This window comes from Osmerus eperlanus, chromosome 9 (assembly GCF_963692335.1).
Source record: "Osmerus eperlanus chromosome 9, fOsmEpe2.1, whole genome shotgun sequence".
NCBI lineage: Eukaryota > Metazoa > Chordata > Actinopteri > Osmeriformes > Osmeridae > Osmerus > Osmerus eperlanus.
In genome coordinates, this window is record NC_085026.1 from 2,184,154 (window position 1) to 2,211,995 (window position 27,842).

A 27,842-nucleotide genomic window follows, 5' to 3' on the forward strand; every position below is an offset into this window, starting at 1 on the left:
TCTAGAACTGCTCTGTAAGGAACCACTGCACTGTGTTGTGTGTGGCCCTCCTCCCCTCCTCCAGTTTCCAGGGGCTCAGAGGGTCACTTCTCTGCTCGGGCCCAGCCACTGTATCTAAGGAATACACGGGGAGAGAGGTTGTGGATCCAAACAAGACTGTGTGTGTGTGTGTGCATGTGCATTTACCGGATGGGAAATCCATGCAGACTTGCAGACAGGCTCCAGTGTGAGTGATGAGTTTATTAGCTCCTGTGCAGCTGTGACCATGCACTGGGGTATTGAGAGGGTGGGGGGGGGGGGGGGGGGAGTACCCTAGAGGCCGGTGGAGGGTTCCCTGGCAACCAATGACAGAACCTTCAATGGAGTGGCCCCATTCATCTAATGCTGCCACAGAAAGAGAGAGATGAGTGAAACAGGAGGGAGAACGACAGAGAGAGGCAGACATAGACATAGAGAAAGAGAGAGGGAGAGGAGAGGGGGGAGATGAAGAGAGTGGAAGGGGAGCAGGGAGAAATTGAGGGGGGTTATAATTGCCTGGTGTGTTGCACCTCTCCTTTTCTCCCCTCTCCCGAGGAGAAGAGAGAGAGAGAGAGAGAGAGAGAGAGAGAGAGAGAGAGAGAGAGAGAGAGAGAGAGAGAGAGAGAGAGAGAGAGAGAGAGGAGTGGGGCTAAATGTGCATTTTGCTGCTTTAAGCTCCATATAAAGAATTCATAACCGTGGGAGCCAAGGTTCTGCAAAGGATACACACAGTCAATTACATATATGCTCTCTCTCTCTCTTGCAGTCACATCCACACATACAGCGAAGCAGTGGATTGCGTGCATGTCAATCGTGGAGCAGCGAGTCAAAATATGTGTGAATGCGCGTGTGAGTGCATGTGCGTTAACTCAAGAGCCGCGCGCGCTTCACGAATCCTCCAAGGATGTGCATCGCGGCACCGAGAGGCGCGTGGTCAGGCACCTGCCCCACCCTGCTACAGTAAACAAAGAAAATAGCTAGTTTTATCGGTGATCGGAAATCTTTTTTCGCTACTAGAAGCTTGGCACATACGCATTTAAATATAAAATCAAGTCTGGGGCTGGACTAGACTACCAACGCTTCCAGGACCAATGTTTCTATCCAGGGACGTTCCCTGAAAAGCCGCCACCTCTGGTCCACAAGCAGCAGGGTATTGGCTACCCACACACATCCGAAATCCAGCCCTTTGTCTCGGTCAGCTCCGTGGTGCTACCCCTGGATCAGGAATTCAGTGTGCGTGTGTGTGTGTGTGTTTGTGTGTGTGTGTGAGAGAGTGTGTGTGTGTGTGTATGTGTATGTGCGTCCGTGTGTGTGAAGAACAGACTGTCTCCTCCCCCATAAACACACACTCTCTCCTCCCCCTGTCTCCCCCCGCCCCCGCGCGCCCCCCAATGCCTTTGTGTGCGCGAAACTGACTGCATTCCCGACACCGCGTGACGGATGCCTTAGTGAGAAACCCGTTTATTTCTTCAACCTTACTGAGAACCGGTAGAACTGAAGGGGGAGGAACCGGTGGACGCACGTGAAAGCCAGACTCACCGGTCATTTTTACTCACTCTCGCCTAAAAGGAGAAATAGCAGGGAAATCAGTCAGCTGTCGAAAATTGGACTTTTCACTATCTGCAACCGTCGCTGTGTTCCATCCGCATACCCCATCTTTCTCAAAATCAGTCTGTCTGTTGGTTTGTGTGTCTCCCTCGCCCACTTACCGCCGCGGTAATTTCCGCACCTGTATCGGTATTGAGGGGTCTGGAATTGTGGCGTTTTCGCCGGGAAACAACTGACTTGAGATGGATTAACGGTTCAGCGCCAAACTGGAGCAACACACACGACCGCGCCGGGGGGGAAGGGGGCGAAGGGACTCGGTGAATTCACGCACCCCGCGGGACAGAGGTGAGTACCCCCTTGGCCTGCTTTAGTTCCCCCCCCCCCCCCCCCCAACACTGAGATAAAGAGAGGGGAGGAGAAGGTCCACAGAGAAGCCGCATCACGGAGCCTGGTCTGGCGTTCTCTGGGTTCCATGCCCTCGGACCATGGTGGAGGTTTTGACATAAATATGCCATATGTTGCATTGGGGGGGTTTCCACGGCGGACCATATGTCTGCTGCTTTCCGCAGTGCTCGTTCAGGACCACGCACGCCGTGGACAGCGCCGTAGTCCCTATCACCCAGGCTGTGCCGTATAACCCTGCAGATAAGCACGAGGGGAGGATGTATCGGGCTGGGTGTCTCTCCCATATGTGAGGTTTTCTGGAAAGCGAGAAGCAGCAGGAATGTGTTTATTCGTTAGCAGTCTCCATGCAACGCCCACGCCGGGCTGTAGGTGTGCGGGGCAGGTTCGCTTCTCGGCCGCTGGCCGTTCTGTTCTCTATGCTTTCTGACAGATTGTTTCTGTCTTAGTGCAGGCTTGTTAGCCCCCCCACCCCCCGTCCCCGTCCCCAACACACACACACATGCATGCACACAAAACACAGAGACCCCCTGAGGACAAATGCTGTTGAGCTAGATAAACGAGCCCCTCTCAACTGCAAGAAGGGCTCATTGTGTGTGTGTTTGCGTGTGTGATGGGGGCCACACATGTGTGTGTGTAGGCAGAGGGGATCCGCTGATCCTGTCTGCCTGCAGAATCTCTGTTGTGTCTCTGGTGTACAATCACAGTAGTTATTGTCCCTGAGTCAGAGGGGCTGAATCCTTGCTAAGCTGCTTTCCCCCATTCTGGAATCTCTACCACGTCTCTCCTCTTCTCGCCTTTCCTCTCCTCCCCTCTCCGGGCCCCTTCTCCCCCCCCCTCCTCTCTTCTACTCTCCCCCTCCTCTCCACCCCTCTCCAGTCCTCTTGTCTTTTTCCCCGTCCACACCTTCCAGTCTCAGGTCCTCTTCATCTTCCCTTTCCTTTCCTCTCTACCCCTCCGTTTCCCCTCCCTATTCTCTCCTCCCTCCCTACCTCCCTCCCTCCATTCCGTTCCCTCTGCCATCAGGGTTTTCTCTGATAGATCTCTATCTGGGGTGGAAATTGGAAATGTTGAAAACTCTTTGATTTGTCGGCTTATGTTGCTCTCCCTGCTACTCTCTCTCTCTCTCTCTCTCTCTCTCTCTCTCTCTCTCTCTCTCTCTCTCTCTCTCTCTCTCTCTCTCTCTCTCTCTCTCTCTCTCAGTCTGTCTCTGTCTGTCTCTCTCTCACTTACCCTCCATGTCGCTCTCCCCCCTCTCTTCCTTCCTATCCCTCTTTTTCTCCCAGTCTCCCATCCTTTCTCTCTCTCCCACACACACACCCTCAGGGTCGCCCCTTATCTCAGTGAACAAGGCGAGAGGGAAGCAGAGAGGAAGAGAAAGGGACAGTTAGAGAGGGAGACGTGAATATTCAGCACGGTCGGCTTCACACCGCGTGTGAAGCTGTGTGTGTGTGTGTGTGTGTGTGTAACTCACCTGCCATCTCAGGTGTGTTCCAGTTCCTTCAGTCACATACGTGTCTCTTCCTGGTTTGTCTCTCTCCAGCCTGTGATTGGCCTCAGCCTAAGATGATGTCACCCAAACACAAGGCAAAGAAGAAACCACCCAAAGACAGCATGACGCTGCTACCCTGCTTCTACTTTGTAGAGGTGTGTGTGTGTGAGAGTTTGTGTGTGTGTGTTTGTGAGAGTGTGTGCGTGCATGTGCATGTGTGTATGTTTTTGAGAGTTTGTGTACGTGTGTGTGTGTGTCTATCTTTGTCAAAGTTTCTGTGTGAGTTTTTTTTACTAAGATTTAGTGGTACTGCCATGTGAAGGTTCTCACTTTAATGAATGTGTGTGTGTGTGTGTGTTTGTATATAATGTGTGTGTAGCTCCCCATAGTTTTGTCATCTCTAGTGTCGCTGTATTTCCTGGAGCTGACGGACGTGTTGTCCCCGGCAATGGTGGGGTTCCGTTGCCATGACCGCGACCTCTCCATGCCCTACGTGGAGACGGGAGATGAGCTGATTCCTCTACTGATGCTGCTGAGCCTGGCCTTCGCTGGGCCCGCCGCCTCGGTGGGTCTCACACACGCACACACGCACACACACTCACACACACACTCACATTCACACTCACACATAAGCATACACACATACACACACGCACCTACACACACACTCACACACACATACGCTCACACACACATACACACTTACACCCTCACACACACATACTCACCTACACACACATATACTCACACACACATGCACACACACACATACACACACATACTCACAAATGCACAAACTGGAAAGGCTTGGTGCCACTGTACATTTTATGGGAGGATTGAAGACTGAGAAATCCAAGTATGCTTTGACATCACAAGAAGCTGTCAAATCCTGCTGGGATAACTGCAGAGTTGAGTTTTATGCTGTATGGAACACACCAAATACTACTGTAAGATTTTGTGAAATTCATTTTTCAATGATTCAACATTTCACTCAAATTGTTAAGCTGGTCAATTTGCAAATTTGACCAATTTCATTTGCAATGAAAACATTTGTAGCCCTGTTAAAGATAAAAAAGCAAAATAGAAGTATCTAGTTACTAGAGCCTTTGGGCACTACTGTATGTATGTACAGACATACATGTACACTTGCACACGCAAATACACATGCATAAGCACACACACTTTCTGTTTATGTATATGCAAACATACATACACACTTGCATGATACACAATAAGCACACATTCACATTATGCATGGACAAATGCATACACAGACACACACATACAGGAACACAGCAACACACATGCATATACAAGCATGCACTCTTGCACGCAAATACGTATGCATGCACACATACGCATGCACAGACGTGTGCCCAAGGACACACATTCACGCTGCACACAAACACACACACTCACACACACGGCTGAAGGCACTCACTCAGATGCACGCATCAAGTACACTCACAGATCAATGCACAGCAATAAACACACACCTGACATAGAGCAACACACACTGATCACTCCAACACATTCAGTCTCTGATCAATAAGCACTAATCAATCTATATCAGGAGAGCAGACAGCAACACACACACCTCTCATTAATCAACCTGATTACATGACCTCATCAATACCCCCTCAGAGCAGCTCTTCACCACACCTAGACCCCCTTCTCTTACATTTACATTTTAGTCATTTAGCAGACGCTCTTATCCAGAGCGACTTACAGTAAGTACAGGGACATTCCCCCGAGGAAAGTAGGGTGAAGTGCCTTGCCCAAGGACACAACGTCATTTGACACGGCCAGGAATCGAACCAGCGACGTTCTGATTACTAGCCCGATTCTCTAACCGCTCAGCCACCTGACTCTTCCTTCCTCAACGCTCACACTTAGTGTCGTTCTCCTTCCACTCTCTCTCTCGCTCTCTCTTACGTCTTTCTCTTTCCTTCTCTTCCTTGCCCATCCGTACCCCCACCCATCTCTTTTTCTCACTGTGTCTTCCCATCCTTCCTCCTCCTCCTCCTCATCTCTCCTTGTCCATCCCTCTCATCCCCCTCCCTCATCTCTCTCGATCTCCATCCCGAACTCCCTACCTACTCTCTTCCCCTCTCTGCCCCCTCCCTCGCTCCCTCCCTCCCTCTCTGTAGATCATGATAGGGGAGGGGCTGATGTACTGCATGCAGTCCAGACTGAAGCTCCGCCCCAAAACAGAGAGCAGCATCAACGCGGGCGGCTGCAACTTCAACTCTTTCCTGCGACGAACCGTTCGCTTTGTGGGTACGTTCTGACTTTTGACGGCTTCTAGGTGTCAAATCACGACAAAAATCTTGAATTGTGTGATTAAAAAAAATCCTGTTTAAATGGAGATAAGTAAATGTTTGATCAGTGGATGTCCACAAACTGTCCGGTTGGTTCCCCTGCTTGTATCCCTGGTTGTGGGTAGCTGTGCCTCGCAACCTTTCATCTCTTACCTCTCATCTTTCACTCTCATTCTGCCCTCCCCTCTCTCTCTCTCTCTCTCTCTCTCTCTCTCTCTCTCTCTCTCTCTCTCTCTCTCTCTCTCCCCCTCTATCTCTCTCTCTGTCCCTCTCTCCTCCCCCGGGTGTCCCAGGTGTTCATGTGTTCGGTCTCCTGGCAACGGCCCTGGTGACAGATGTGATCCAGTTGGCTACTGGTTACCACGCCCCTTTCTTCCTCACCGTCTGCCAGCCCAATTACACGGCACCGGGAGTGTCATGTGACCAGAACACTTACATCACCCAGGACATCTGCTCTGGGAAGGACCAGTACGCCATCATGTCCGCCAGGTAAGACACACACACACACACACATACTCACACTAACAATCAATCACATCCTCACACATGCACACACAAACACACACATACATTCACACACACACACACACATCCACTCTCAAACTCATACACACTAACATTCACGCACATTCACAAACCTAATTGGATTGTTTGCTATTGGCAAATATGAAATGTGAATATGTTGTTATTAATATGAAAACATCACAGCATATGGGTATCACAGGTGTTTTAATGTGATATAAAAGCACATTAATATGGTAGATTATGGCTTAATGGCGGCCCCAACAGGGATAATCTGATTGGCAGACAGTTTGATATAGCGACACAACCCAGGTCTTACTGACAGATTAGATTTGTGATTCAGTCTGCTATGACAACAGCCCCAGTGTGCCTCCACATGAGTCAGCCGTGTTTGAACTTGTGAACACACACACAAACACACGCACACTTGCACGCACACTCGCACAAATACAGACGCAAGCATACACACGCACAAATACACATGCATGCACGCATTCACACACACTCGCACACACACAGCTCAACTGCGTTTCATCTGATCTCCTTGTGCTCATTAATATTCACTTCAAGGACATTCGCTCTCCTTGACCTTCACAGATACATAGACAGATCATCATTAGACTGTAAAACATAAACAACTGAGACCAAAATAAACTATTTATGAGAGAAGACGTGTGACTTTAGTTCTTAACTTCCGGGAACAGACTTTCACAGAGATCACAAGCTAAGACACAGTCTCTGTGTTGGTTCTCTAACTTCACAGCTAAAGTCAAACCTTTTTTTTCCCCTTCTCCTCTCTTTCTCTTTCTTCCACTCTCTATCTCCCACCAGGAAAACGTTCCCATCCCAGCATGCAACACTCTCTGGCTTCGCTGCTGTGTATATTTCCGTAAGAACTTCTTGTGTCCTGCTTGTGTGTTTACAGTTGTGTTTTATTTGTGTTGAGTTCTCACTATTAGTTTGTGTGCAGCCAGTAAAGTTAGTGTGCAGCCAGTAAAGGAGCTAGTGAACTGGTACCTACTTAGTTTGGAGATGGTTACCTGTAGTTAGCTGGTAGCTAGATAGCTGGTCACTAGATATCGGGTAGCTAGTTAGCTGGTAGCTAGTGAGCCAGTAGCCAGTCAGAGGGCTCGTCCCCCTCATTACAATAACAGACTAAAGTATTTTATTGACCGTTCTCCTCATCCAACCAGCCCTGGTGGTCAGTCCTGTGAAGCGCAGCTATGCTTGGCTGGACTACGCTGGGCTAGCTAGAGGTGGGACGCTTCACTGACGTCTCGCTAAGCCCAGTGCTCATTAAGATGCTTTACCAAGGGGAGAGAAGGGTGGGAGGAGGAGAGGAGGGAGGGGGCAGAGGGAAAGTCAGAGGCGGAAAGGGAAAGGATGAGGGGCGGGAGGGAGAGGTGGGGGGGAGAAAAGAAGAGGCAGAGAAGGATGAGGTCAATGGAGAGGACGGGAAGACGAGTTGAGGAGGAGAGGAGCTGGTCTTCTCGTTGTTAGAGCTAGATGATGCTGTCCAAGTGTCACACACATTCTGTATGCATACTGACATTCCCCACTATAGGCAGCTATAGGCTAGCCGCTACAGTATAACAGCTATGGTCTGGAATATAACAGCTATATACTAGAGTATAACAGCTATAGGCTGGATAATGACACTGTAGGCTAAAGTATAACAGCTATAGGCTAGAGTGTAACAGCTATAGGCTAGAGTGTAACAGTGTTTGGTCAAATTGAGCCGACTACCCATGATTCTTTGTGCTTGTGCAGAAGCAAACTTGTCATGGACAAACAAGGCACCAGAGGAGGCTAAATGATGCATTACGGTGGATGGTCTTGGCAGTCAATCTGACTATAAAGTGAATATGTCTAGAAATGCATACAGTATAAGTATGTACAGTCACATTTCATCGGGTTACTGTAAAGACATTATGAACAAATCCTGCATGTTTTGTTTGTCTTAAGGAGAGACGAGTTTCATGTATTCAGTTCATTCTGCAGCATGTCCTGCCAATCTCATGAAATCCAAGTTTCCTTCACTGTGATGACGTGGTTGTCCTTTAACCCGGAAGCGCTTGCCCTCGGGCATCTTCCCTTCATACAGACAAAAACAATGTCTCGGTGTCCCGCTCTACTCGCCCGTCTAAACCCTCTCTGTTTCCTGTCAACCCCTCTGTTGGGTCTCTCAGGATGCAGACTCATTTGAACTCAAGTCATCCCCATAGCTGTCTATCTTTTTTTTTCTCCTGTATTCCAGTTTCCCATGTGTTTGATTGTGTGTTCTAACTGCGGACCGTGGTTGGGTGCGTGTGTGTCTGTGGGTGTATCTGCGCGTGTCTGCGTGCGTGTGTGTGTGTGTCTGCAGATGTACTTCAACGCCAGTATCAGTGGCAGCACTAAGCTGTTGAAGCCGTTGCTGGTGTTTGGCTTCTGTATGGCCGCTGCACTGTCGGGCCTCACCCAGATCACCCAGCACCGCAGTCACCCTATAGACGTATACGTGGGCTACGTCATAGGAGCAGGCATCGGAGTCTATCTGGTAAGTGTGTTTATTTTGTGTGCGTGTTGTTCACGTTTACCTGTTTGTATATGCGCTCGTGTGTATGTGTTTCCATGCGTTTCGCGAGCGTGTGACATGTCAGCGTGTGTGTTGTTTGTGTAGGTGTGTGTTAGTACGGTATATGCGTGTGTGCTAGTATACAGGATGTGTGTGTGTGTACTGTTCATGTCTGTGGGTATGTTAGCACACCGTCGGTGTGTGTTAGTTTGACACAGTCTCAATTGATTTGAATCGCAGATTGTGTCGCTGCGACAAAACAGACGAGCTGTCTCTCGTTACGTAACGCCCCCTCTGCTGTTCTCCTCCTCGAATCCCTCGGTCCTCTGAGAGCCACTACAGAGCCCCTCTTTACATGAGCTTTTAGGGAACATGCTATATATAACTTTTTCTATTACAGTGAGAGAATGAATGAATAATACCATAAGCTTTCCGTAGATGAATTTCAGATTTTTGGGGGGGGAAAACCTGTCTCTGCAATTTCTCACAGCTCCCCCTCTTTGTCTTTTTCACCTCCCTTTATGGAGGGGAGAACGTTTTCTTCGCTCCTTAGATTAGAAAGGTTCTTGGAGAGAAAGCTGCCAGAAAAGGAATTCACCTCAGACTGATACAGGAAGCACACTGGGTCTTTCCTCTCTGGGGATTTGGAAACTTAAACTTTCATGGTCTGCTGGTTTCTTTAATATAATGGGTTGCCCTTCTCTCCCCATCAACCCCTCATCCTCCCTGTCTTCTCAAAAATTATACTCCCTTCTTCTTCTCCCCCTCCCTCTCTTCTCCTCCCTCTCTTCCTTCTCCCTCTCTCACCCTCCCTCCTCTTCCTTCTCTCTCCCCCCCCTTAACTCCCCCCCCCCCCTACCCCCAGGCTCTGTACGCGGTGGGGAACTTCAAGGCGTCGGAGGAGGACTGCCCCTCCCAGCCGTCGCGGGCGTCGTCCGGCCAGCAGAAGGACCCCCTGCGCCTGCTGACCCAGCGCAGCCACGACTCCCTCTACAGGAAGAACGGCCGCTCGTCCGAGAGCCGCGAGGAGCTGGGCGCGGCGCTGGGCGGCTCGGGGGGCCGCAGCAAGGCGCGGCGTGAGAAGGCCTCCCTGGCGTCCCTGAAGCGTGCGAGCGCCGACGTGGAGCTGCTGGCGCCCCGCGGGCCCATGGGGAAGGAGACCATGGTGACGTTCAGCAACACCCTGCCCCGGGTGGCCAACGGCAACAGCCCTGCCTCCCCCTCGGAGGAGCCGGCCACCCAGCGTCACATGACCTTCCACGTGCCGTTCGACCCCCAGAGGTCACGGCAGCTGGTGTCGGAGTGGAAGCAGCGCTCGCTGGAGCTCCGCAGCCAGAGCCTGAGGGACCAGGACGACGAGGATGAGGGGGGGTTGGAGGGGGGGGGGGCCCGGGGAGGGGAGCCAGGAAGGGGCGGGGGGCGGGGTGGAGGGGGAGCAGGGCATGCCCTCGTCCCTCTACCCCACCGTCCAAGCCAGCAGGGGCCAGGCGGTTGCCACGCCGACGGTGGGCGGGACCCGGGTGGTGGTGGCCCCTCCCCTCGTCCACATCCCCGAAGAGGCTTCCCGTCCCCCGCCGGTCTCTCCGAAGAGCGCTAAGACCAGAGCCAAGTGGTTGTCGCTCACCGAGGGGGGAGGGCCCCGGGAGGGAGGGCCCAGAGAGGGGCCTATCGCCGTGACCACCCCACGGGTGCCGACCACCCTCCCGAGTCAGCTGCCCAATCAGCCTCGAGTGATGCAGGTAGAGACCCGGAAGTGTTTCTCTCACGTTTGTTTCGTTCCAGGACAAATAGAGACGTGATTGGTTGTTGCTTCTTCCCGCAGGTGATCGCCATGTCCAAGCAGTCCGGCCATGGACCAATCACGTCCTCGGCCAAGACCTCGGAGACCGCCTCTTCCTGTGGGGGCGGGTCCTCTAACGGGTCAGAATCTCCGTATTACCGGATCCCCTCCGACCGGGACAGCTGCAGTGGCAGCAACCCCGGCAGCATTACCGGCAGCGTTACCGGGAGCGGCAGCATTGTCACCATTGACGCCCATGCCCCGCACCACCCGGTGGTGCGCGTGTCGGCCAGTAACGGTAAGCCCTGGGAGTGGAGGAACACGGTGAGCGGGAGCATGATGAGCGGCGACTCCCAGGACCACCAGAGGGGGGCACTGCAGCGGCAGGACAACATCAGCCGAGAATACCGGGAGTACCGGACCCTGTCATCCATCAAGACCGACTCCCTCTGCTCCTCCTCCTCGCCCAGCGAGGGCGACCACGCCCAGCTCCCCCCGCCGCCTCACCCGTCCTCCCCATTGCCCCCCTCTCTCCACCACATCTCCTCCTCCCCCCTCCCTCCCCCGCCCCACCCGTCCCCCCTCCCTCCCCCGCCGCACCCCTCCTCCTCCCCGCTGCCCCCTCCGCCGCACCCCAACTCCTCCCACCTCCCTCCGCCGCCCCACCCAGACCTCCTGTTGGACAGCCACTCCCACGCCCTCTCCCGCGCCTCCACCCTGCCCCGCCGGCCCCCTGCCTCCGTCCACAGTCACGCAGAGCAGGAACACTACTACAAGACCATGCAAAGCGAGCGGCGGTTGTAACCACGACGATGACCAACAACACATCAGCCTCATAAACCGCCCGATAAGACAAAACCAGACAGAAACACGGACAGAGATACCCAGCAGGCAGTGCAAAACCAGTTGAATGATAAGAGTTTCCAACAGTGGGGATGCTAAATGGTCGACAGTCGGGCAGCCATTTTTTTTTTTATGTATAGTGTTGGGGGAGGGAGTTGTACATTGCCATGAGAGGTGAAGATGCAAGTGCACAAGTTGCCACCAGGGGGGGGGGGGGGGGGGGGGGTGGGATGAGAATGAGAGGAACCAGGCAGTGATAGAATGTGTACATACTGTAGAGATGTTTATACGGCCAGGAGACGGAGGTCCCTGGGATGTGTCTGTGCTCCCACACGCACACGCACACGCACACAACACACACATGCACGCAACACAACCTCTCCAATCTCCCTTCGACTGTGGCCTTTTTCTGCACCTCAGTGGACCTGGCGACAACTGAACTGGGAAGGAAAAGAAGAAGGGAAGAGAAGAGGATAAAAAAAGATGAAATGAGGGAAAGAGGGAGAGATTTTTAAAAAAAGGGGAGTTGAGGGAGAAACAAACGACTTGAGCACCTGGGCTCGGCACCTCCTCCTCTGCGTCTGGGAGATGCCAAAACTGAGATGAAAGGAGGAGCGTGACAGAGGACCGAGGGAGCATTGGGAACAACTCCCAGATCATCACGGGTTCCCTTTCCCACCACAGACACTGGGCCTCCAGGACTGACTGAGGGGCTGACAGGCTGTCCTGAATGGGAGATTGGGCCATTGAGGAGGGTCTGGGGACCAGTGGAGGTAACAGCTCCACTGAGCTCTCCAGAACTTCAACTCTCAGCTCCTCTGGCAGAGGAGGCAGAACGCTGGAGCTCTCGGAACACGCCAGGAACACGCCAGGAACACGCCATAAGCATGCCGCGAAACATGGTCAAGGAAACGTCCGTAGTGTGTGTGTGTGTGTGAATGTTGGAGATCACGACTTCTAAAGGACGAAGAAGGAGTGGGGGAGGGGCAGAGAGTGCTGGGGGGGGGCACAGTGGGTGTCTTTGCGTGACCGTCTTTGAGTGGATTACCGTTGTAAACACCGGAGGATGGGGTAGGGAGGGAGGGGGGCGTGGAGGGGGTGGGGGCAGGGGAGGGGGTGAGGGGGTTGAGGGGTTAGACTCGAGGGACGCTGTCTGGCGTCACACGCACGGCCTGAGAGGAGATCTGCCAGACAGAACCGGCCTAAGAGGGAACCTGCCAGACAGAACCGGCCTGAGAGGGAACCTGCCAGACAGAAACGGCCTGAGAGGGAACCTGCCAGACAGAACCGGCCTGAGAGGGAACCTGCCAGACAGAACCGGCCTGAGAGGGAACCTGCCAGACAGAAACGGCCTGAGAGGGAACCTGCACAGAGGAGTTGACGGTGGGGTTTACCAAACCCTGATGCAACCTTCTCCTCATCCTGCTCTCCACCCAGGACCATCAGGAGAACCCTGCAGCTACAGGAGAGCTCAGCAGAAGGCCTCACAGAGGGAATGTTCACGTGCAGCTGTGAAACAAGAAAACTGCTCCTGGTTTCGTTTTTTTTTGTACAAAACCATTAGCAATAATGACATCCCAGAACATCGGGTTTATCGGTTTGTTTTTGTTGTTTTTTTTACAGCCGGAATCCGTACCTGTAAGGATCCTCACACTCAGCTCTCTGTCATGTTGGAGTGTCAAAACACAAACATGGACCTTGCTGTCAAGACTTTGTTGGGGGTGGGTTGTTGTTCCCTAGTTTGAGAATGAGTTTAGTTTTGTAGTGGATTTCTTCCTCTGGTACGGAGTGTATTGATGCTGTTGCTTGTCTGTGTGTGCTGCATGTGTGTGTCGGGGTGGGGGGGGGGGCTCATTAGTGTGCTTTACGGCTCAGCAGCCTAACCTTTAACAGACGGGAATGCTGCATTCCAACATGCTGACCATCATTTGGCTTCTTTTGTATCGTGACTATAAAAAAGACTTGATCCTAATATTATGAAATGACTTGATGGTTCTCTTTTTATATGGGCTGCTGTTTTATTTGAGTTCTTTTTTTAACTGTGGTCATACGTGTAACAAGTGACATCATATTATTAAATAAAGAAACCAGTGTTTTTAAAAGGACTGTTAAAAGTATGTTGTTGTAACTAAGCCTGCCTGTTAATGACTTTCGGTGGAGCACTCGTCTTTACACCCACAGATGGCTGCTTTGATTGTCAGAGAAGAGCTTCACTTTGGACCACACTGAAAATAGTCTTTATTGATTCACTCAAACACACAAACATACATACAGTGAAAACACATACATATACTATTAAAGCACACAATATACACACGTGCGTCTGTTTTAAATAAAAGTGTGTGTGTGTGTACTTCTCTAGAGCATTGGTCTGTTAGATGAAGGTATGGACAGTGCGAGTGCAGATGGTGTGTTGAATCCCAAGGACAGCCGGCCAGCCTGTGACTCAGCCTCAGCAGAGACAACAGGCAAGAACGCTCTCTCTCTCCTCTTTCTTTCCTCTCTCCTTTCTCTCGTTCTCTCTCTCCTCTTTCATTCCTCTCTCCTTTCTCTCGTTCTCTCTCTCTCTCCTTTCATTCTGTCTCTTGTTCTCTCTCTCCTTTCTCTCAGGCTTTCCTCTCTTTCTCTCGGCCTGTCTCTTCTCTCGTTCCCTTTCTCTCCTCTGTTTCGCTCCATCTCCTTGTGGCCCTTATTCTCTCTTTCTTTCTCTCACACTGTCTTTCTTTGGGATTTTCTGAAGTATTCTATTTCTCGCCCTCTTCTCTTTCTCTGTGTCTCTCACACACACTTTCCATACCACACACTTCTACTTTCTCTCCATCCCTCGCCCACACTCTCGCTCTTTCTCTCACTTTCCCTTCATCGTGCTCTCCAGTGCTCTTCCTCTCTATCTCTCTCTCTCTTTCTCTCCCCTTTGTCTCTTGTTCGCTCTCTCACTCGCTATTTCTCGCTCGTTTCTTCTCACTCTGGTTTTCGAATGTGCTGTGATTCTCACCCTTGTCTTTCTCCATCTCAGGTTCTCACACTTCTGGTGTTTTTGATCTGTTTTTCAGGGGCATTTCCGCCTTCATTGATATTAGTGTGAGTGTATAGAGAGATAGAAATGTTGAGAGAGAGAGAGAGAGAGAGAGAGAGAGAGAGAGAGAGAGAGAGAGAGAGAGAGAGAGAGAGAGAGAGAGAGAGAGAGAGAGAGAGAGAGAGAGAGAGTGACAAGCAGCAATGGGCCCACGCCGGATTCAAACCCAGTTTGCTGTGGTACGTGTTCTGCACATGTATCCAGTGAGCCACCCTCTGACATGATCTATATGTCCCTCTCTGTCAGTCTTTCTCCATTCATTGTTTCCTCGAGTGCTCTTTCACTCCGCCCCTTTCTCTCTTTCTCTCTGTCACTCTGTCTTTCGATCGCTTTCTCTTCTTAGTGGATAGACACACGGGTGTGGAGATCTTGGAAGACTGGGGGGAAGCACATGCAAGTAGGCACATGATGTGTGTGTCTGTGTGTGTCAAAGTATTTTTCTGCGTGTGTATCTGTGAGTGTGTTTGTGTGTCTGCGTGTGTTTGTGTGTGTGTGTATGTATGTGTATGTGTTTGGATGTGTGCGTGTGCTCTAGTGTAGCACATCTATCCAGAGGATGCTGTTGACCTTCTCAGGAGTGATTCAGTGTTGCAGAAGAAAACTAAGGACTGTTAAGGTCCTCAGCTGTCAGCAGTTTGATTTGATACTCCCTCTCATCTCATGCCCACACAAGCACAAACACACATGTGATCCTACAGCACAGACATATACCATACATATTAACGCATATACCCCACACATATGCATTAATGTGAAACAGAGATCTACCCCACACACACACACACCGCACACGCATTCATGTCAACTTACAAACAGAGATATTTCACAAACACACACACACACACAAACATATACAGTTTACACACACTGGCACACACACTCACAAAGTCAGTGACACACCAACACAAAGACATACCTACATCCTGTAGCTTCCTACTCTCTGTGTACATGTGGAGCTCTGGAGTGCTGTTTCAGCCTGACTGGATTCATGTGACTGTGCTTCTACATGCATGAGTAGAACCGTACATGTCTAAATACCCTGCAGGCCTGCCAGAGAGCACTAACACACTGACACAGTTATCAGACCACACTAGTCATGCCTGGGACTGTGTGTGCGTGTGTGTGCATGTGTGTGTGTGTGTGTGTGTGTGTGTGTGTACAGGTGCTCTCCACATGTGTGTGTGTGCGTGTGTGTGTGTGTGTGTGTACAGGTGCTCTCCACATGGTGTTCCTCCATAAGCATCTTTTGACTTTCAGGTAGAACCCTGTCTCTCTCTCACACACACACGCACACACACAAGCACATACACATACATTTGCGGACGTACACACGCATGTGATGACTTTCACACCATCATCTCACCACTGAGATGCAGAGGAACATGCGCCCACACGTCCTTTACATACACAAACTCTCCGCTAAATCGGTAAATAATCCAGTGTGAAATGTAAAAACTGACGCCGTTTAATCCACGCTTCATCACCCACTTTGAAGACTCAATCCTAACAAGCAATTAGAGCCCCAGTTCTCTTCACGACGCAGGACCAGCTCTCTGATCCATCTCTCCTCTGGGCCCAGAGGCTGGATCTGGGGCTGAAACGGATACTGAACCTTCTTCTATCCTGACAAACTCAACTTCCTCTGCCAGTCCCACAGCAGCACTAGTAGTGATCTATCTCTGGCTCAGCATCTGATTTGGACTGGGAATCTTGGGATTCCCAGTCCAAAGTCTTGGGAATAAGGGGGGAAATGGGGGGAAGAGAAAGAAAGAAAGAAAGAAAGAGAGATGGGAGGGAGGGAGCAGGAAGGGAGGGAGGGAATAGGGGAGAAAAGAAGGAAGGAAGGAATCCGATGTGTCACCTCGTCTCTGAAGGGGTGAAGCTTGTCTCAGTGAGTGATTGTGATAGGTAGCTGGAGACAGAAATAGCACCACTCTGAGAAGAGCAGGAACAAATTCCTTGAGATAAATCAACACAACATCAAATCGCAGAATAACACCACCGAAACAAATGAACTCATCTACCAACAGCCTGGATCAAGTATAAACAGAGAGGGAGAGATGAGGGGGCGATGGTGATGAGAGATGAACGGGGGATGAGAGAGTGGTGAGAGAGAGAGATGGGGAGGAGAAAGAGAGAGAGAGGAGGGGGTAGAGAAAGAGAGAGAGAGGGAAGGACAGAGAAAAAGAGAGAGAGCTGGTGATGGTAGGTGTTTCTCTAATGATGCTGCTTCATAATGTGACGGTCTCTGCTGCAGACACAGACAAGCTGCCATGACACCACCTTCATTATGGCTCCATAGCAACTGTACGTGTGTGTGTGTGTGTGTGTGTTTGTGTAGGTGTGTGTATGAAAGAGGAAGAGACAGAGTGAGAGAGACAAATAAAGAGATAGAGAAAGAGAGAGAGAGAGAGAGAGAGAGAGAGAGGGGGGATAGAGAGAGAGAGAGAGAGAGAGAGAGAGAGAGAGAGAGAGAGAGAGAGAGAGAGAGAGAGAGAGAGAGAGAGAGAGAGAGAGAGAGAGAGAGAGAGAGAGAGAGAGAGAGAGAGAGAGAGAGAGAGAGTTGGTCTGAAGTAGCTACATTACTAATGGGTGTGGTTTGGGCGTAACGTGCAATAAACCAATCTCACATTCCCTTTAAGAGCAGGCGCGCTTGTTCCATGGCGGATTGCTATTAGAACAACGGATTTGCCAGGCGCACGCCAGGAGCGGTTCACAGCCGAGGAGACTGACGTTCTCGTCAGGGCCGTAAAAGATAGAGAAGTGACATTGTATGGGAAAGGCAGAGCAGATTTCTCATTGCACTAAGTTGCCCACTCATGCTGCTCATTCAAATTCTTAGTTTTATTTTGATATATATTTTATTTTTTTAATTGTTATATTTTTTTATTGTTTAGTGCTTAGAATTAGTTTAACCATTGTACTTTCTTACTCAATTTAAGACCCGCATATGTTTATTGTTTGCACCTTCCGCTTTGTGTCGAGTGCAAACTAGGAATGATACTTGCGCCGTTGACAAAGTCAATTGCGCTGGGTGCAAGATAGGGCCCAGAGAGTTCAAAAATGAAAACAAACACTTAACAATTCAAAATGGTTACATTTGGAAAACACATTTTGAAAACCTGTGTAAAGAAATGCCACTTTACAGTCTAAACCCTAACCATAAACAGATACAAGATCAATTACGAATACTTGAAACAACCATCAAGAACAAACAGGACCCACTTGATTACCAAATTACAATAAAAGAACTAGAAGACAACATAACAAAAATTATATCAGGAAAAGCATGCGGTCCTGACAGTATCAGGACAGAGATGCTTAAAAACAGCACTCCTGGGCTGCAGCAGGCCCTGCTTAAGTTGTTCAACCTGGTCCTTGAAGTGGACTGCTTCTCTGAGATCTGGAGTCAGGGGTTTATTTCCCCAATATTCAAGAGTGGAAACAAATTGGACCCAAATAACTACCGAGGCATCTGTGTGAGCAGTAACATGGGGAAGGTCTTCTGCAGCGTTATCAATGCCCGAATGCTGGCCTTCCTTACGGAACACAATGTCTTGAGTAAAGGACAAATTGGCTTCCTACCAAATCACTGCACTACTGATCATGTTTACACCCTACACACCCTAATAGATCAACACATACACCAAAACAAACAAAAAAAGTTGTTTGCATGCTTTATTGATTTTAAGAAAGCTTTTTATTCAACCTGGCAAGAAGGATTATACTATAAAATGATCCAAAGTGGTATAGGACGTACAGTTTATGACATCATTAAATCAATCTATGTCAAAAATAAGTTCAATGTCTACATTGATGAGCTAGCAGTATTGTTGGAACAATCTACAGCCCCTGGCCTCAACCTAAACAACAGGCAAGTAAAATTCCTGCTATATGCAGATGACCTAGTGCTATTGTTACCCACAGAGCAGGGTTTACAGCAGCATCTGGATCTGCTAGAGCAATACTGTCAGACACTGGCCAGACTGGGCCCTGACAGTAAACTTTAAAAAGTCTAAAATAAGGATCTTCCAGAAAAAGCCCAGATCTCAGGACAACATACATATTTTCACTCTAGGAAACACCACACTAGAGCACACCCTGTCCTATGACTACCTGGGGATCAAAATCAGTGCCTCTGGAAAATTTGGACTGGCAGTGAATGTGCTGAAGGAGAAGGCCTGCAGAGCCTTTTTTTGCAATTAGAAAAAAATTCCACAAAATAGACATACCAATCGGAATCTGGACTAAAATATTTGATAGCATAATAGCACCAATAGCGCTATATAGAAGTGAGGTATGGGGTCCAATAGAGGCCCTGCATGCTGAATTCTGTAGAATTATATTGAACATTCAAAAGAAAACACCCACCCACACATACACTAAGGGTACATAACTAGCCGTACTAAGTGGAATTAGATTAAAATAAACTATACAATAAAATATAAAATAAAATATAAGTTGCAGTAATTTACAATATAAAAATACAAAAAATACAAATATTACAAAAAATACAAATGCTACAAGACAAATGAGGGGGCACCCGGATTTGAACCTGGGACCTCATGATCTGCAGTCAAATGCTCTACCACTGAGCTATACCCACAGAGAGAGAGAGAGACCTATCAACCAACTCCAAATCAAAGTAAAAGATGGGTTTGTGTTTGACATAACTGCGTGAGCAGTAATCTAGAAGGGCCACATGTTCCCAAAGTGCTGGTTCAGATGAAGACATGCAGGAGGGAACCAACTCTTGTTCAGTGACATCACACCGCTCATGTTTATTCAGTGTTCCTGAGATAACACTGCTGAGCTGGGCCAGAGGCAGAATGAGCTGCAAGTCGGTCTATCACACACACACATACACACACACACACATACACACACACCCACATACACACACACCATATACACACACACCATATACACGCACACAAACACATATGGGATCACATATTCACGCATCATGTACACACACTGACACACAAACCATACACACGCACCCAAACACACATGGGAACGCGTACATACACTCACACACCATGTTCAAACACTGACACATACCCACTTGAACACACACACGCCCACACACGCTGAGGTAATGAGTAGCTCCTTGGTAGGTATAAAAGTATACTGGAGACTACAGTCAGACCAGGATTTCTCTCCTCAGACAGAAACAGCAGTGACCCTCATCTGTCAGCCATGGTTATGATGATGTCATGACAGACATACAGGAACACAGGAAGGCTGTTTTGTTAATCATTATCTGTCATTTGTGTCTTTGTAAAAGACAGAAGAAAAGAGTGTATGCATGTGTGTGTGTGTGTGTGTGTGTGTGAGTGTGTGTTAAAGTGAGAGAGAGAAAGCGAGAGAGTGTGTCTGTGTGTATATGTGTGTGTGTGTGTGTGTGTGTGTGAGAGAGAGAGAGAGAGAGAGAGAGAGAGAGATAGTGTGTGTGTGTGTGTGCCCCAGTGAGTCATAAGAGGCAGAAGATGTGCAGATCCCCCATCCACTTGGCAGTGTGTTTGGATGGACACATCCCCACATGCATAGGGGTGTGTGAGTGGGTATGCAACACACAGAGAGAGAGATAGAGAGAGAGAGAGAGAGAGAGAGAGAGAGAGAGAGAGAGAGAGAGAGAGAGAGAGAGAGAGAGAGAGAGAAAGAAAGAGAGAAACAGAGACAGAGAGAGAGAGAGAGAGAGAGAGAGAGAGAGAGAGAGAGAGTAAGAGACTGAAGACTGTGTCTTAGAGATAAGCTCCTTTCATTCTCTCCAACTTCTATATTCAGACGGCACCCTCCCTCCCCCACCCAGTCTGTTCCCCTCCATACAGCCCCCTAGCAACCCCATGCACCCCCCTCCTCCAGCCTCCTAACATTCTTTACACAGGAAGACCAGTTCTCATCTCCCTTATATCCCACCTAGCCCAGTAGACTACTAGCCCAGTAGGCTACTAGCCCAGTAGGCTACTAGCCCATGTAGTCTAGCTGGGTCCTGGAACAGTCCTAGACTTGGTTCTAGATCAGTGCTTGATTGGTTCAAACCCATTCCTAGCCTGGTCATAGCTCCCCTCCAAACATCTTAATAGTCTTCCTAGCCTAGTTCGAGAACAGTCATCGTCTGGTTCTAACCCTGTCCAAACCCAATCCTAGCCTGGTTGGTAGTAGCGCAATACTAGCCTGGTCCAGTCTTAGGCCAGTTTCCACCGAGTCCTAGCACTGCCCCTGCTCTTCTCTAGCAAAGGTTGTTACACGTTTCAAATTTAGGAGACTGTCGGTTTCCAAGGTGAAGCCTGAAAACATCTCTATTGTGAGACTGCTCTCCTCTCCACTCTTACTTCGGAGAGATGTCAACCCTGCCACTACAACTTTACCAAATACAGGGTTGAACACTACTGTACTACTGTAAGACTGGGTTGAGCACTACTATATTATATACATAAAACATATATAGTAGATATCAGTGGACACCTTCTGAACAAATGCCTGCCCATGATTCATTGCCGACTCAACACATGGACAAATACCACCAATACCATGAACCGAGTTTCCAATTTCATAAAATGTGCGTGTATCTGCATTGAGCCAGCTGGAATGAAGAATGGAGTACACACGCCCTCTGGTGGGAAAAGGAGAAAGGTGCAACATGACAAAAATAAAACGACAAGGAACCAAATAACAATGGCAACCACCCTCCTTGCTACACCACGTGCGAGTCCAGGCCAACACAGCCGCGAGGCTAAATATGTCAGAGGGTGACATATTAATTATGCCTACCTAATCAACCCAATACCCATACGGGTATACCCATAGGCTGTTACGGGGATTGCGATAAAGATTTTGATACTGCAAAAAAGTGACAATGTAGTTCCCCACAGAGAATGGCTATATACAGAATATGCTGATCAATCGTTTAAAAGACTTTTTTTTTATTGTCGCGAGATTGAACCCATGAGGAAAGGATGCTCGACATTTTGGTGCAGACAGGAAGAAATACCAAAAACAAACACTAGGTGGAGGATACGCGCAACCAGCCCACCAATTCTGCCAGCACCTAGAAATACGCTGTGATTTGCCTGTTATTTCAATACATTAGTGGCCCCGCCGTCTTTTTATTATCCCACCACAGACTCAGGTATGAGCTAATCACGTCATACGTTTTAGCAGAGGCCCACAATATGTGGGAGGAAGCGTATCTGTCAACGCTAGCGGGGCCCCCTTTATCTTCTATAGGAAGGCGTAGCCTATCCCTTTCCCTCTCTCTCCATTCCTCTCTCTCCTACACTCACCCTAACACACACGCATTATATGTCTACTATAGCGGTGCAATAGTGAGCCGGAGGTCGTCCTTCGCATTTCAAACTGTAGGCCATTGGGGCGAGACCTCAGAGCGCATCGCGGCAATCAGACCCAAACCGCGCCGATTTAACCAATCCAAGCAAAGTACGCGCTTTGCCGGACGCACATTCACGCCAATGGTCCTCTGACGGGTCGAGCGCACGAGCTCCCCGCAATCCGCGTTATCGGCAGCTCAGTAGCCAAGGAACGGGGTGGCAGCCAGGAAAGGAGGAGAGAAGCGGAGGACAGAGAAGAGGAGGGGAGGTGGCTGAGCTTACTGAGGACCGACGACGAGAATAAACAAACACGCCACATTATAGGGTAGTCTGCGAGGACGGAGCATACAAACCGTGAACTGCTGATATTCTGAGTGGAGAGAACTGACGCCCGAGGTGACAAGGATCTTCGACTGAGTAAGTACTGTTTTAAATGAACTCGCAGGGCACTCAAACGGATTTCATAAAATTGTCTAGTGTTGACATAGAAACGAAGCTGTATGGAAAAAAAGGTTCAAGCGAGCCTCCCCCGGCGCTGCGGAGGGATGGAGAGGAGATGACTCGGGCCAGGGCGAAGCCATCGAGATAATGAAGCCTTTCCCGTGCGACAGTCAAATGAAGTGACATTGTGAACCTGTTGTTTACAATAACATTGCATAAACCCGCTATGATGGCGACGCAGCTTTTTTTTATTTGGGGGGGGGGGAACATGTCTATTACCTCGTGATACCAAAATCACCTAAACAGATGTTTTCATTCATTTGAAATGGTGGCAATAGCTCGTAATTTGATAAGAATAGGATTCAGCGCAGATTGTGCTGTTTGTTGGCCGTCCCCGTGCAGGTTATCCAGGTAGACAAACGCTATTCTGTCAAGTCGACAGATGCAACACCGCGACATGTTTACGCAAACACAAGGATGATCCATCATGTATATCGATCTGTTCGCCAGGCGAGTGTTTAGGGGTGAAGGGCAGTCTGGGTTTTTGCCTCGGCGGGCATTACCAGTGGCGCCACAAACCAGACATAGCCAGAGAAGAGATGCTTGCGGTGTGTTTTTGCTTTTTCTTCTTTTTTTCCCCCCCCGTTTGAATGCGATTGAGTGCGAGGGGATTTCAATGCTGTGTTGTGGTGTGCGGGGTTCGTTTCAACATGGCGCGCTTGAGCTGATAACCATGGATATTACATACTCTTGTCTGGAATTTTCACTCTAGACTGCTCCTGCTGCAGCATTTTAGTACTCTGGGTTCAGTAGTCCAGGGAGAATACATTTATTCAGCTTTATTCGACACAAAAACTCGCAGTCGCTTCTCACGCCTCTTCCCACACCTTCCTAAATCAAGGCCAAGACCCCCAACGTCTCAGATTTTTCTTTCAATCTTTGTAACAATAACGATATTTTGCGAACTTGCGGAAGCCTATTTGTTTGGTCTTTATTCTCGAAGGTCTCCATTGTATGTTACTGAGTTCCTGTGAGTCTCATGGGTGTCCATGGAAGGGAAGAGACTGGGGACAACATCTTTGTTGACTTGGCCCAGGTTTGCCGACCAACAATGGGAGACGTGCATCTGAGCACACCGCACCCAGCTTTTTGATGGTTCATGGAGACCCAGACAGACAGACACATCAAAGTAGATCTCCATCCTAAGACAAGTAGATTCGGAATGTGGTCGGTTGCTTTAAAAAAAAAGCATACAAGACACAACAATAACAAAAATCATTCTATTCTGACTGATGTGTGGGACATGAATATCAACTGGATAGATCCATCTAGTCTGTATATCCACCACAGAACAGCTATTGCTGAGCCGGCATATAATTGACATTATCTACACATTGACACTTTGATGTTTAGTGATTGGTTTGATGGCCTATCTAAACTCTATATGCATCCGGTGTTGAAGTCCCAGTTCCCCAGCCCCCGGGCTGTAGGGTGAGGGTCGGGCTGCGCACTGGGCGGGGGGTTGGGACCGGCAGGCGAGGCTGGGGATCTATATCCGGCCTCCAGATCTGGGTAGTGTCAGACAGACAGAAGAGACAACTCTCGTGTGACCAGCCATCGTCAGACACCCTCACTGGAGAGGAGTAGAGGGCTGCTGCAAACACGGATGGATAACACGGAGGATAAGATGTGTTCCTTCTGATGTGGTCTCTCTCTTTCTCTCTTGCTCACACAATTTATCTTTCTCTATCTCTCTCTCACTCCATTTCTCACCCTTCTTCCTCCCTACCTCCATCCCTCACCTCGTTCTCCTTCTCTCTAACCACATCCCTCCCTCTCTCTTCCTCCCTACCCCTACCTCCTTTCTCTATCTCTCTCCCTCTCTCCCACTCTCTCCCCCCACCCTCTCTTTACCACAGATGAAGGACATAATGGAGTGTAGCTCTTCCATGTAGTGACACTTATTATTATTATTATAGAAAATTAATCAAGGCACGATGATGGTTGGTTAGTTAAGGGCTTAGACAATCATCCAGATGGGGGAATGTGGTAGAGAGGGAAAAGCAGAGAGATAGAGAGAGAGAGAGAGAGAGAGAGAGATAGAGAGAGAGAGAGAGAGAGAGAGAGAGAGAGAGAGAGAGAGAGAGAAGGAAGAGAAGAGAGAGTTAACTTAATTTCTGCACACAAATCCGAAAGCTGGCTGCCATGACCCAGGTCTCTTTGTCTCCACGGAAACGATTCATGTTATAACCTTCTTCTACTATCTATCTCTCTGTCACTCTATCTCTCTCTCTCTTTCATCCTTCTCATGTATTTCCTCTAATTCTCTTCCTCCTCACTTTAATTCACTTTCTCTCCCTTCCATTTGCTCTTCTCTTACTCCCCTCTTTCTTTCCTCTGTCACACTATATAAGACAGACAGAAAGAAAGAAAGGATTTGTGTTTTTCCCAGTCGATTTTCTGTTGTTTTCTGATAAACTGTCATGTTCAGCCTCTAAATCATTTTAATCTCAGATGACAACACAAAGACCAGACCTCATACACACACATACACACGGATACACACACGCTCACCACGCTCACCACGCTCACCACACATACTCATATGATAGTCAGCAGTTGGGTGGTAGGTGGATCATATCTAAAGCACTATTGATAACTAGTTAAAGACGACTCAATCTCTCTCTGTGTTCATTGTGAAACCAACCTAACCCAGAACCCAGTCCCCAGGCTAGTATGCCACACACACTCACATATTGTCTCTCTCTCTATATATATATATATATATATATATATATATATATATATATATATATATATATATATATATATATATATATATATATATATATCTGGCTCTCTCTCTCTGGCTCTCTCTCTCTATATATCTCTTTCACACACACACATTCTTGTTATCTCCTATACACATACGCACAAGTACTGTATCAAAGGAGAGTTACCGGTACCAGGGATTAGGACTGTTGTTATAACATCAGCATTTGATTATGCACTTCATATTATGAGGGAATACCAGGAATACCAACTGGGCCTAATTAAGTTCTAGTAGCATTAGTGTAATAGAGACTGTAAAGCCAGGCTAAAGTGTTGAGCTACATTTCCTGTTCTTCTGACCAGAAAGAGAAAGAGCGTCTTTTTTCTGAGAAACAGCAGTGGTGATGGGTAAACTGCTACCAGGTTATTAACACTGCCCATGCTAATGCTGTTAGCATGCTAAATCTATTAACCCTGCCCAAGGTAATGCTATTAGCATGCTAATGTCATTAACCCTACCCATGCTAATGCTCTTTAGCATGCTAATGCTGTTAGCATGTGTGCACAATGGAAAGCCTGGAGACAGAAGGTTCTGTTCAGAGGACTGTTTCCTCTCTGCTGACACATCACTCTGTTTCTTGTTCAAGCTGATGTCCTTCATTGATTGAACAAAACACGCACACACACACACCTGTTCGAGTTCGTTCTTTGTCAGAATTGAATGTCATTTCCTGATGGTCCTGCAGACTCTTTCTAGCCCTGTCAGGAAAGTCACACACGTACACACACACGAGACACGAATCATGACAGTGAGCTTACTCAAACATGTGACATAAGTGATGGACGTGTGTGTGATGTCACACGCACACACACCATTCCCAGGCCCCTCCCAGTGCCCTCCTCATGTCTCTCAATGGGATTCCTCTTCAGTTTCCCTGGATTTGTGTCCCTCTCGACGCAGTGTGTTTCAGAGTGTTTCGCTTCCCTTTCTCTCCAGTCTGTTGGGGTGTTTCGGGGTGTTTCGCTTCCCTTTATCTCCAGTGTAAGGGGGTGTAATGGAGTATTTTGCGTCCCTCTCTACTCTTGTTGTTCTCATATCTGGGTTTCCTCTACAGGAGTCTCAAGCTTCCACTTCACAACCTTTTTGGGTTTGTATTGGCCCAAGATTGTTTAGCATAGCAGACTACTATCACTTCTGGCCAGATACAGCTGTGTGTGTGTGTGTGTGTGTGTGTTTAAGGGAGGGAGTTTTGGAGAGAAAGGAGTGAGGTAGTGTGAGGGTTTGCTAGTGAGAGAGAATGTGAGTGTGAGAGAGATAGACAGAGAATGTGTGTGTGAGTTTGAGAAAAAGAGAGAGAATGTGGTTGTGTGTGTGTGTGTGTGTGTGTGTGTGTGTGTGTGTGTGTGTGTGTGTGTGTGTGCGTGCGCGTGTGTGTGTGTGAGAGGGCAATTTTGGAGTGAAAGAGAATATGTGTGCGAGGGTGTGTGCGAACGAGTGACAGAGAAAGAGAACGTCTGTGAGAGAGATATATAGAGATAGAGACCATGAGTGCGTGGTCACAGGAGGGAAGGGTATTATTGTCCCTCTGACCTCTTGGCCTCAAGGAAGGAACAGGAGGAAGTTGAGAGGAGGAGGAGAGAGGATGGGAAAGGAGGGGAGAGGGGAGAGGAGAGAGAAGGAAAGAGACGGAAGGGAGATGAGGAGAGAGGGGAGGAGGAGGGGGGGAGACACTCCAGATGTGTGTAGTAGAAGGATATGGCACTGGCTTCCTCCTCCCTTGCGTTCAAGTGCACAGGCTGGTCATTAGGTTCATGATAGATGGTCGGTCCTCAGTCAGAGGTGTGTGCCTCCAGCAGTGTGTGTGCTGGTATCCGATGTCCGTATGCTGTTGTGTCCTAATCCAGGGTATTGGGTGTCTGTTTAACATAATCCCAGATTAGCAGTTCTCAGACCTGGTCTAATCTGACGATGTGTCACCCCTAGCCACGAGTCTCAAGCCTGCACATGCCTCACTGAGAACACATGTAGAATCACAGATTAATAATCACAGTTCGAAAACTACTGTTCTAGAATCACGGATCTGGTCCCCACATCCATTTCCTGGTTATAGCTGGCGGGGTTTGATAAATATGTGACATGTTAAAATGTCGGTAAACACGAATGTGTGCACTGTTCAGGGGCTCAAGAGAGATAGTAGGTAGTGTATTCCATCCCCAGGGCGCTTGACTGCACTGGCTGAGTGGAGGCCATTAGGAAGACAGGAAGCACGTTTAAGGCTAGGTACTCAACACATGCGACTAATGTCTTACTGGAAATGCTGCTCCAGCAATATGTTTGCCTGTTTTCTTCCTGTTGTCTGTATGTCTGTCTGCCTGTCTAATTGCTTGTTTGTTTGCCTGCATGCTAGTCTGTCTGCCTGCCTGCTCTCTCTAACTTGCCTGGGGTCTGGTGAGGGAAGGGTTAGTCTATAGAGCTGGGGTCTGGTGAGGGTAGGGTTAGTCTATAAAGCTGGGGTCTGGTGAGGGTAGGGTTAGTCTATAGATCCCTGGGGTCTGGTGAGGGTAGGGTTAGTCTATAGAGCTGGAGGTCTAGTGAGGGTAGGGTTAGTCTATAGAGCTGGAGGTCTAGTGAGGGTAGGGTTAGTCTATAGAGCTGGTCTAGTGAGGGTAGGGTTAGTCTATAGAGCTGGAGGTCTAGTGAGGGTAGGGTTAGTCTATAGAGCTGGAGGTCTAGTG

General features: G+C 48.8%; 2 protein-coding genes and 1 non-coding gene across 3 annotated transcripts in view; 2 read left to right on the forward strand and 1 right to left on the reverse strand.

Moving 5' to 3' along the window:
• Positions 1-1,463: 1,463 nt before the first annotated feature.
• Positions 1,464-11,692, forward strand: plppr3a (phospholipid phosphatase related 3a). The gene is given in 10 exon segments (XM_062469351.1): positions 1,464-1,911; positions 3,512-3,615; positions 3,840-4,025; positions 5,611-5,740; positions 6,075-6,270; positions 7,135-7,192; positions 8,669-8,842; positions 9,726-10,267; positions 10,269-10,599; positions 10,683-11,692. Coding segments are annotated over 9 exon segments (2,460 nt in total). The 5' UTR covers positions 1,464-1,911; positions 3,512-3,534; the 3' UTR covers positions 11,445-11,692.
• Positions 11,693-19,093: 7,401 nt separating this feature from the next.
• trnac-gca (transfer RNA cysteine (anticodon GCA)) lies at positions 19,094-19,165 on the reverse strand. The gene has a single exon. It is a non-coding gene; the product is annotated as a tRNA-Cys (tRNA).
• A 2,623-nt stretch (positions 19,166-21,788) lies between these two features.
• The window catches only part of palm1b (paralemmin 1b), a 14,534-nt gene continuing 8,480 nt past the window's right edge, over positions 21,789-27,842 (forward strand). Inside the window, exon 1 of the mRNA XM_062469381.1 lies at positions 21,789-22,310. The gene's annotated coding sequence lies outside the window, so the exon portion shown is untranslated. The remainder of the gene's footprint in view (positions 22,311-27,842) is intronic.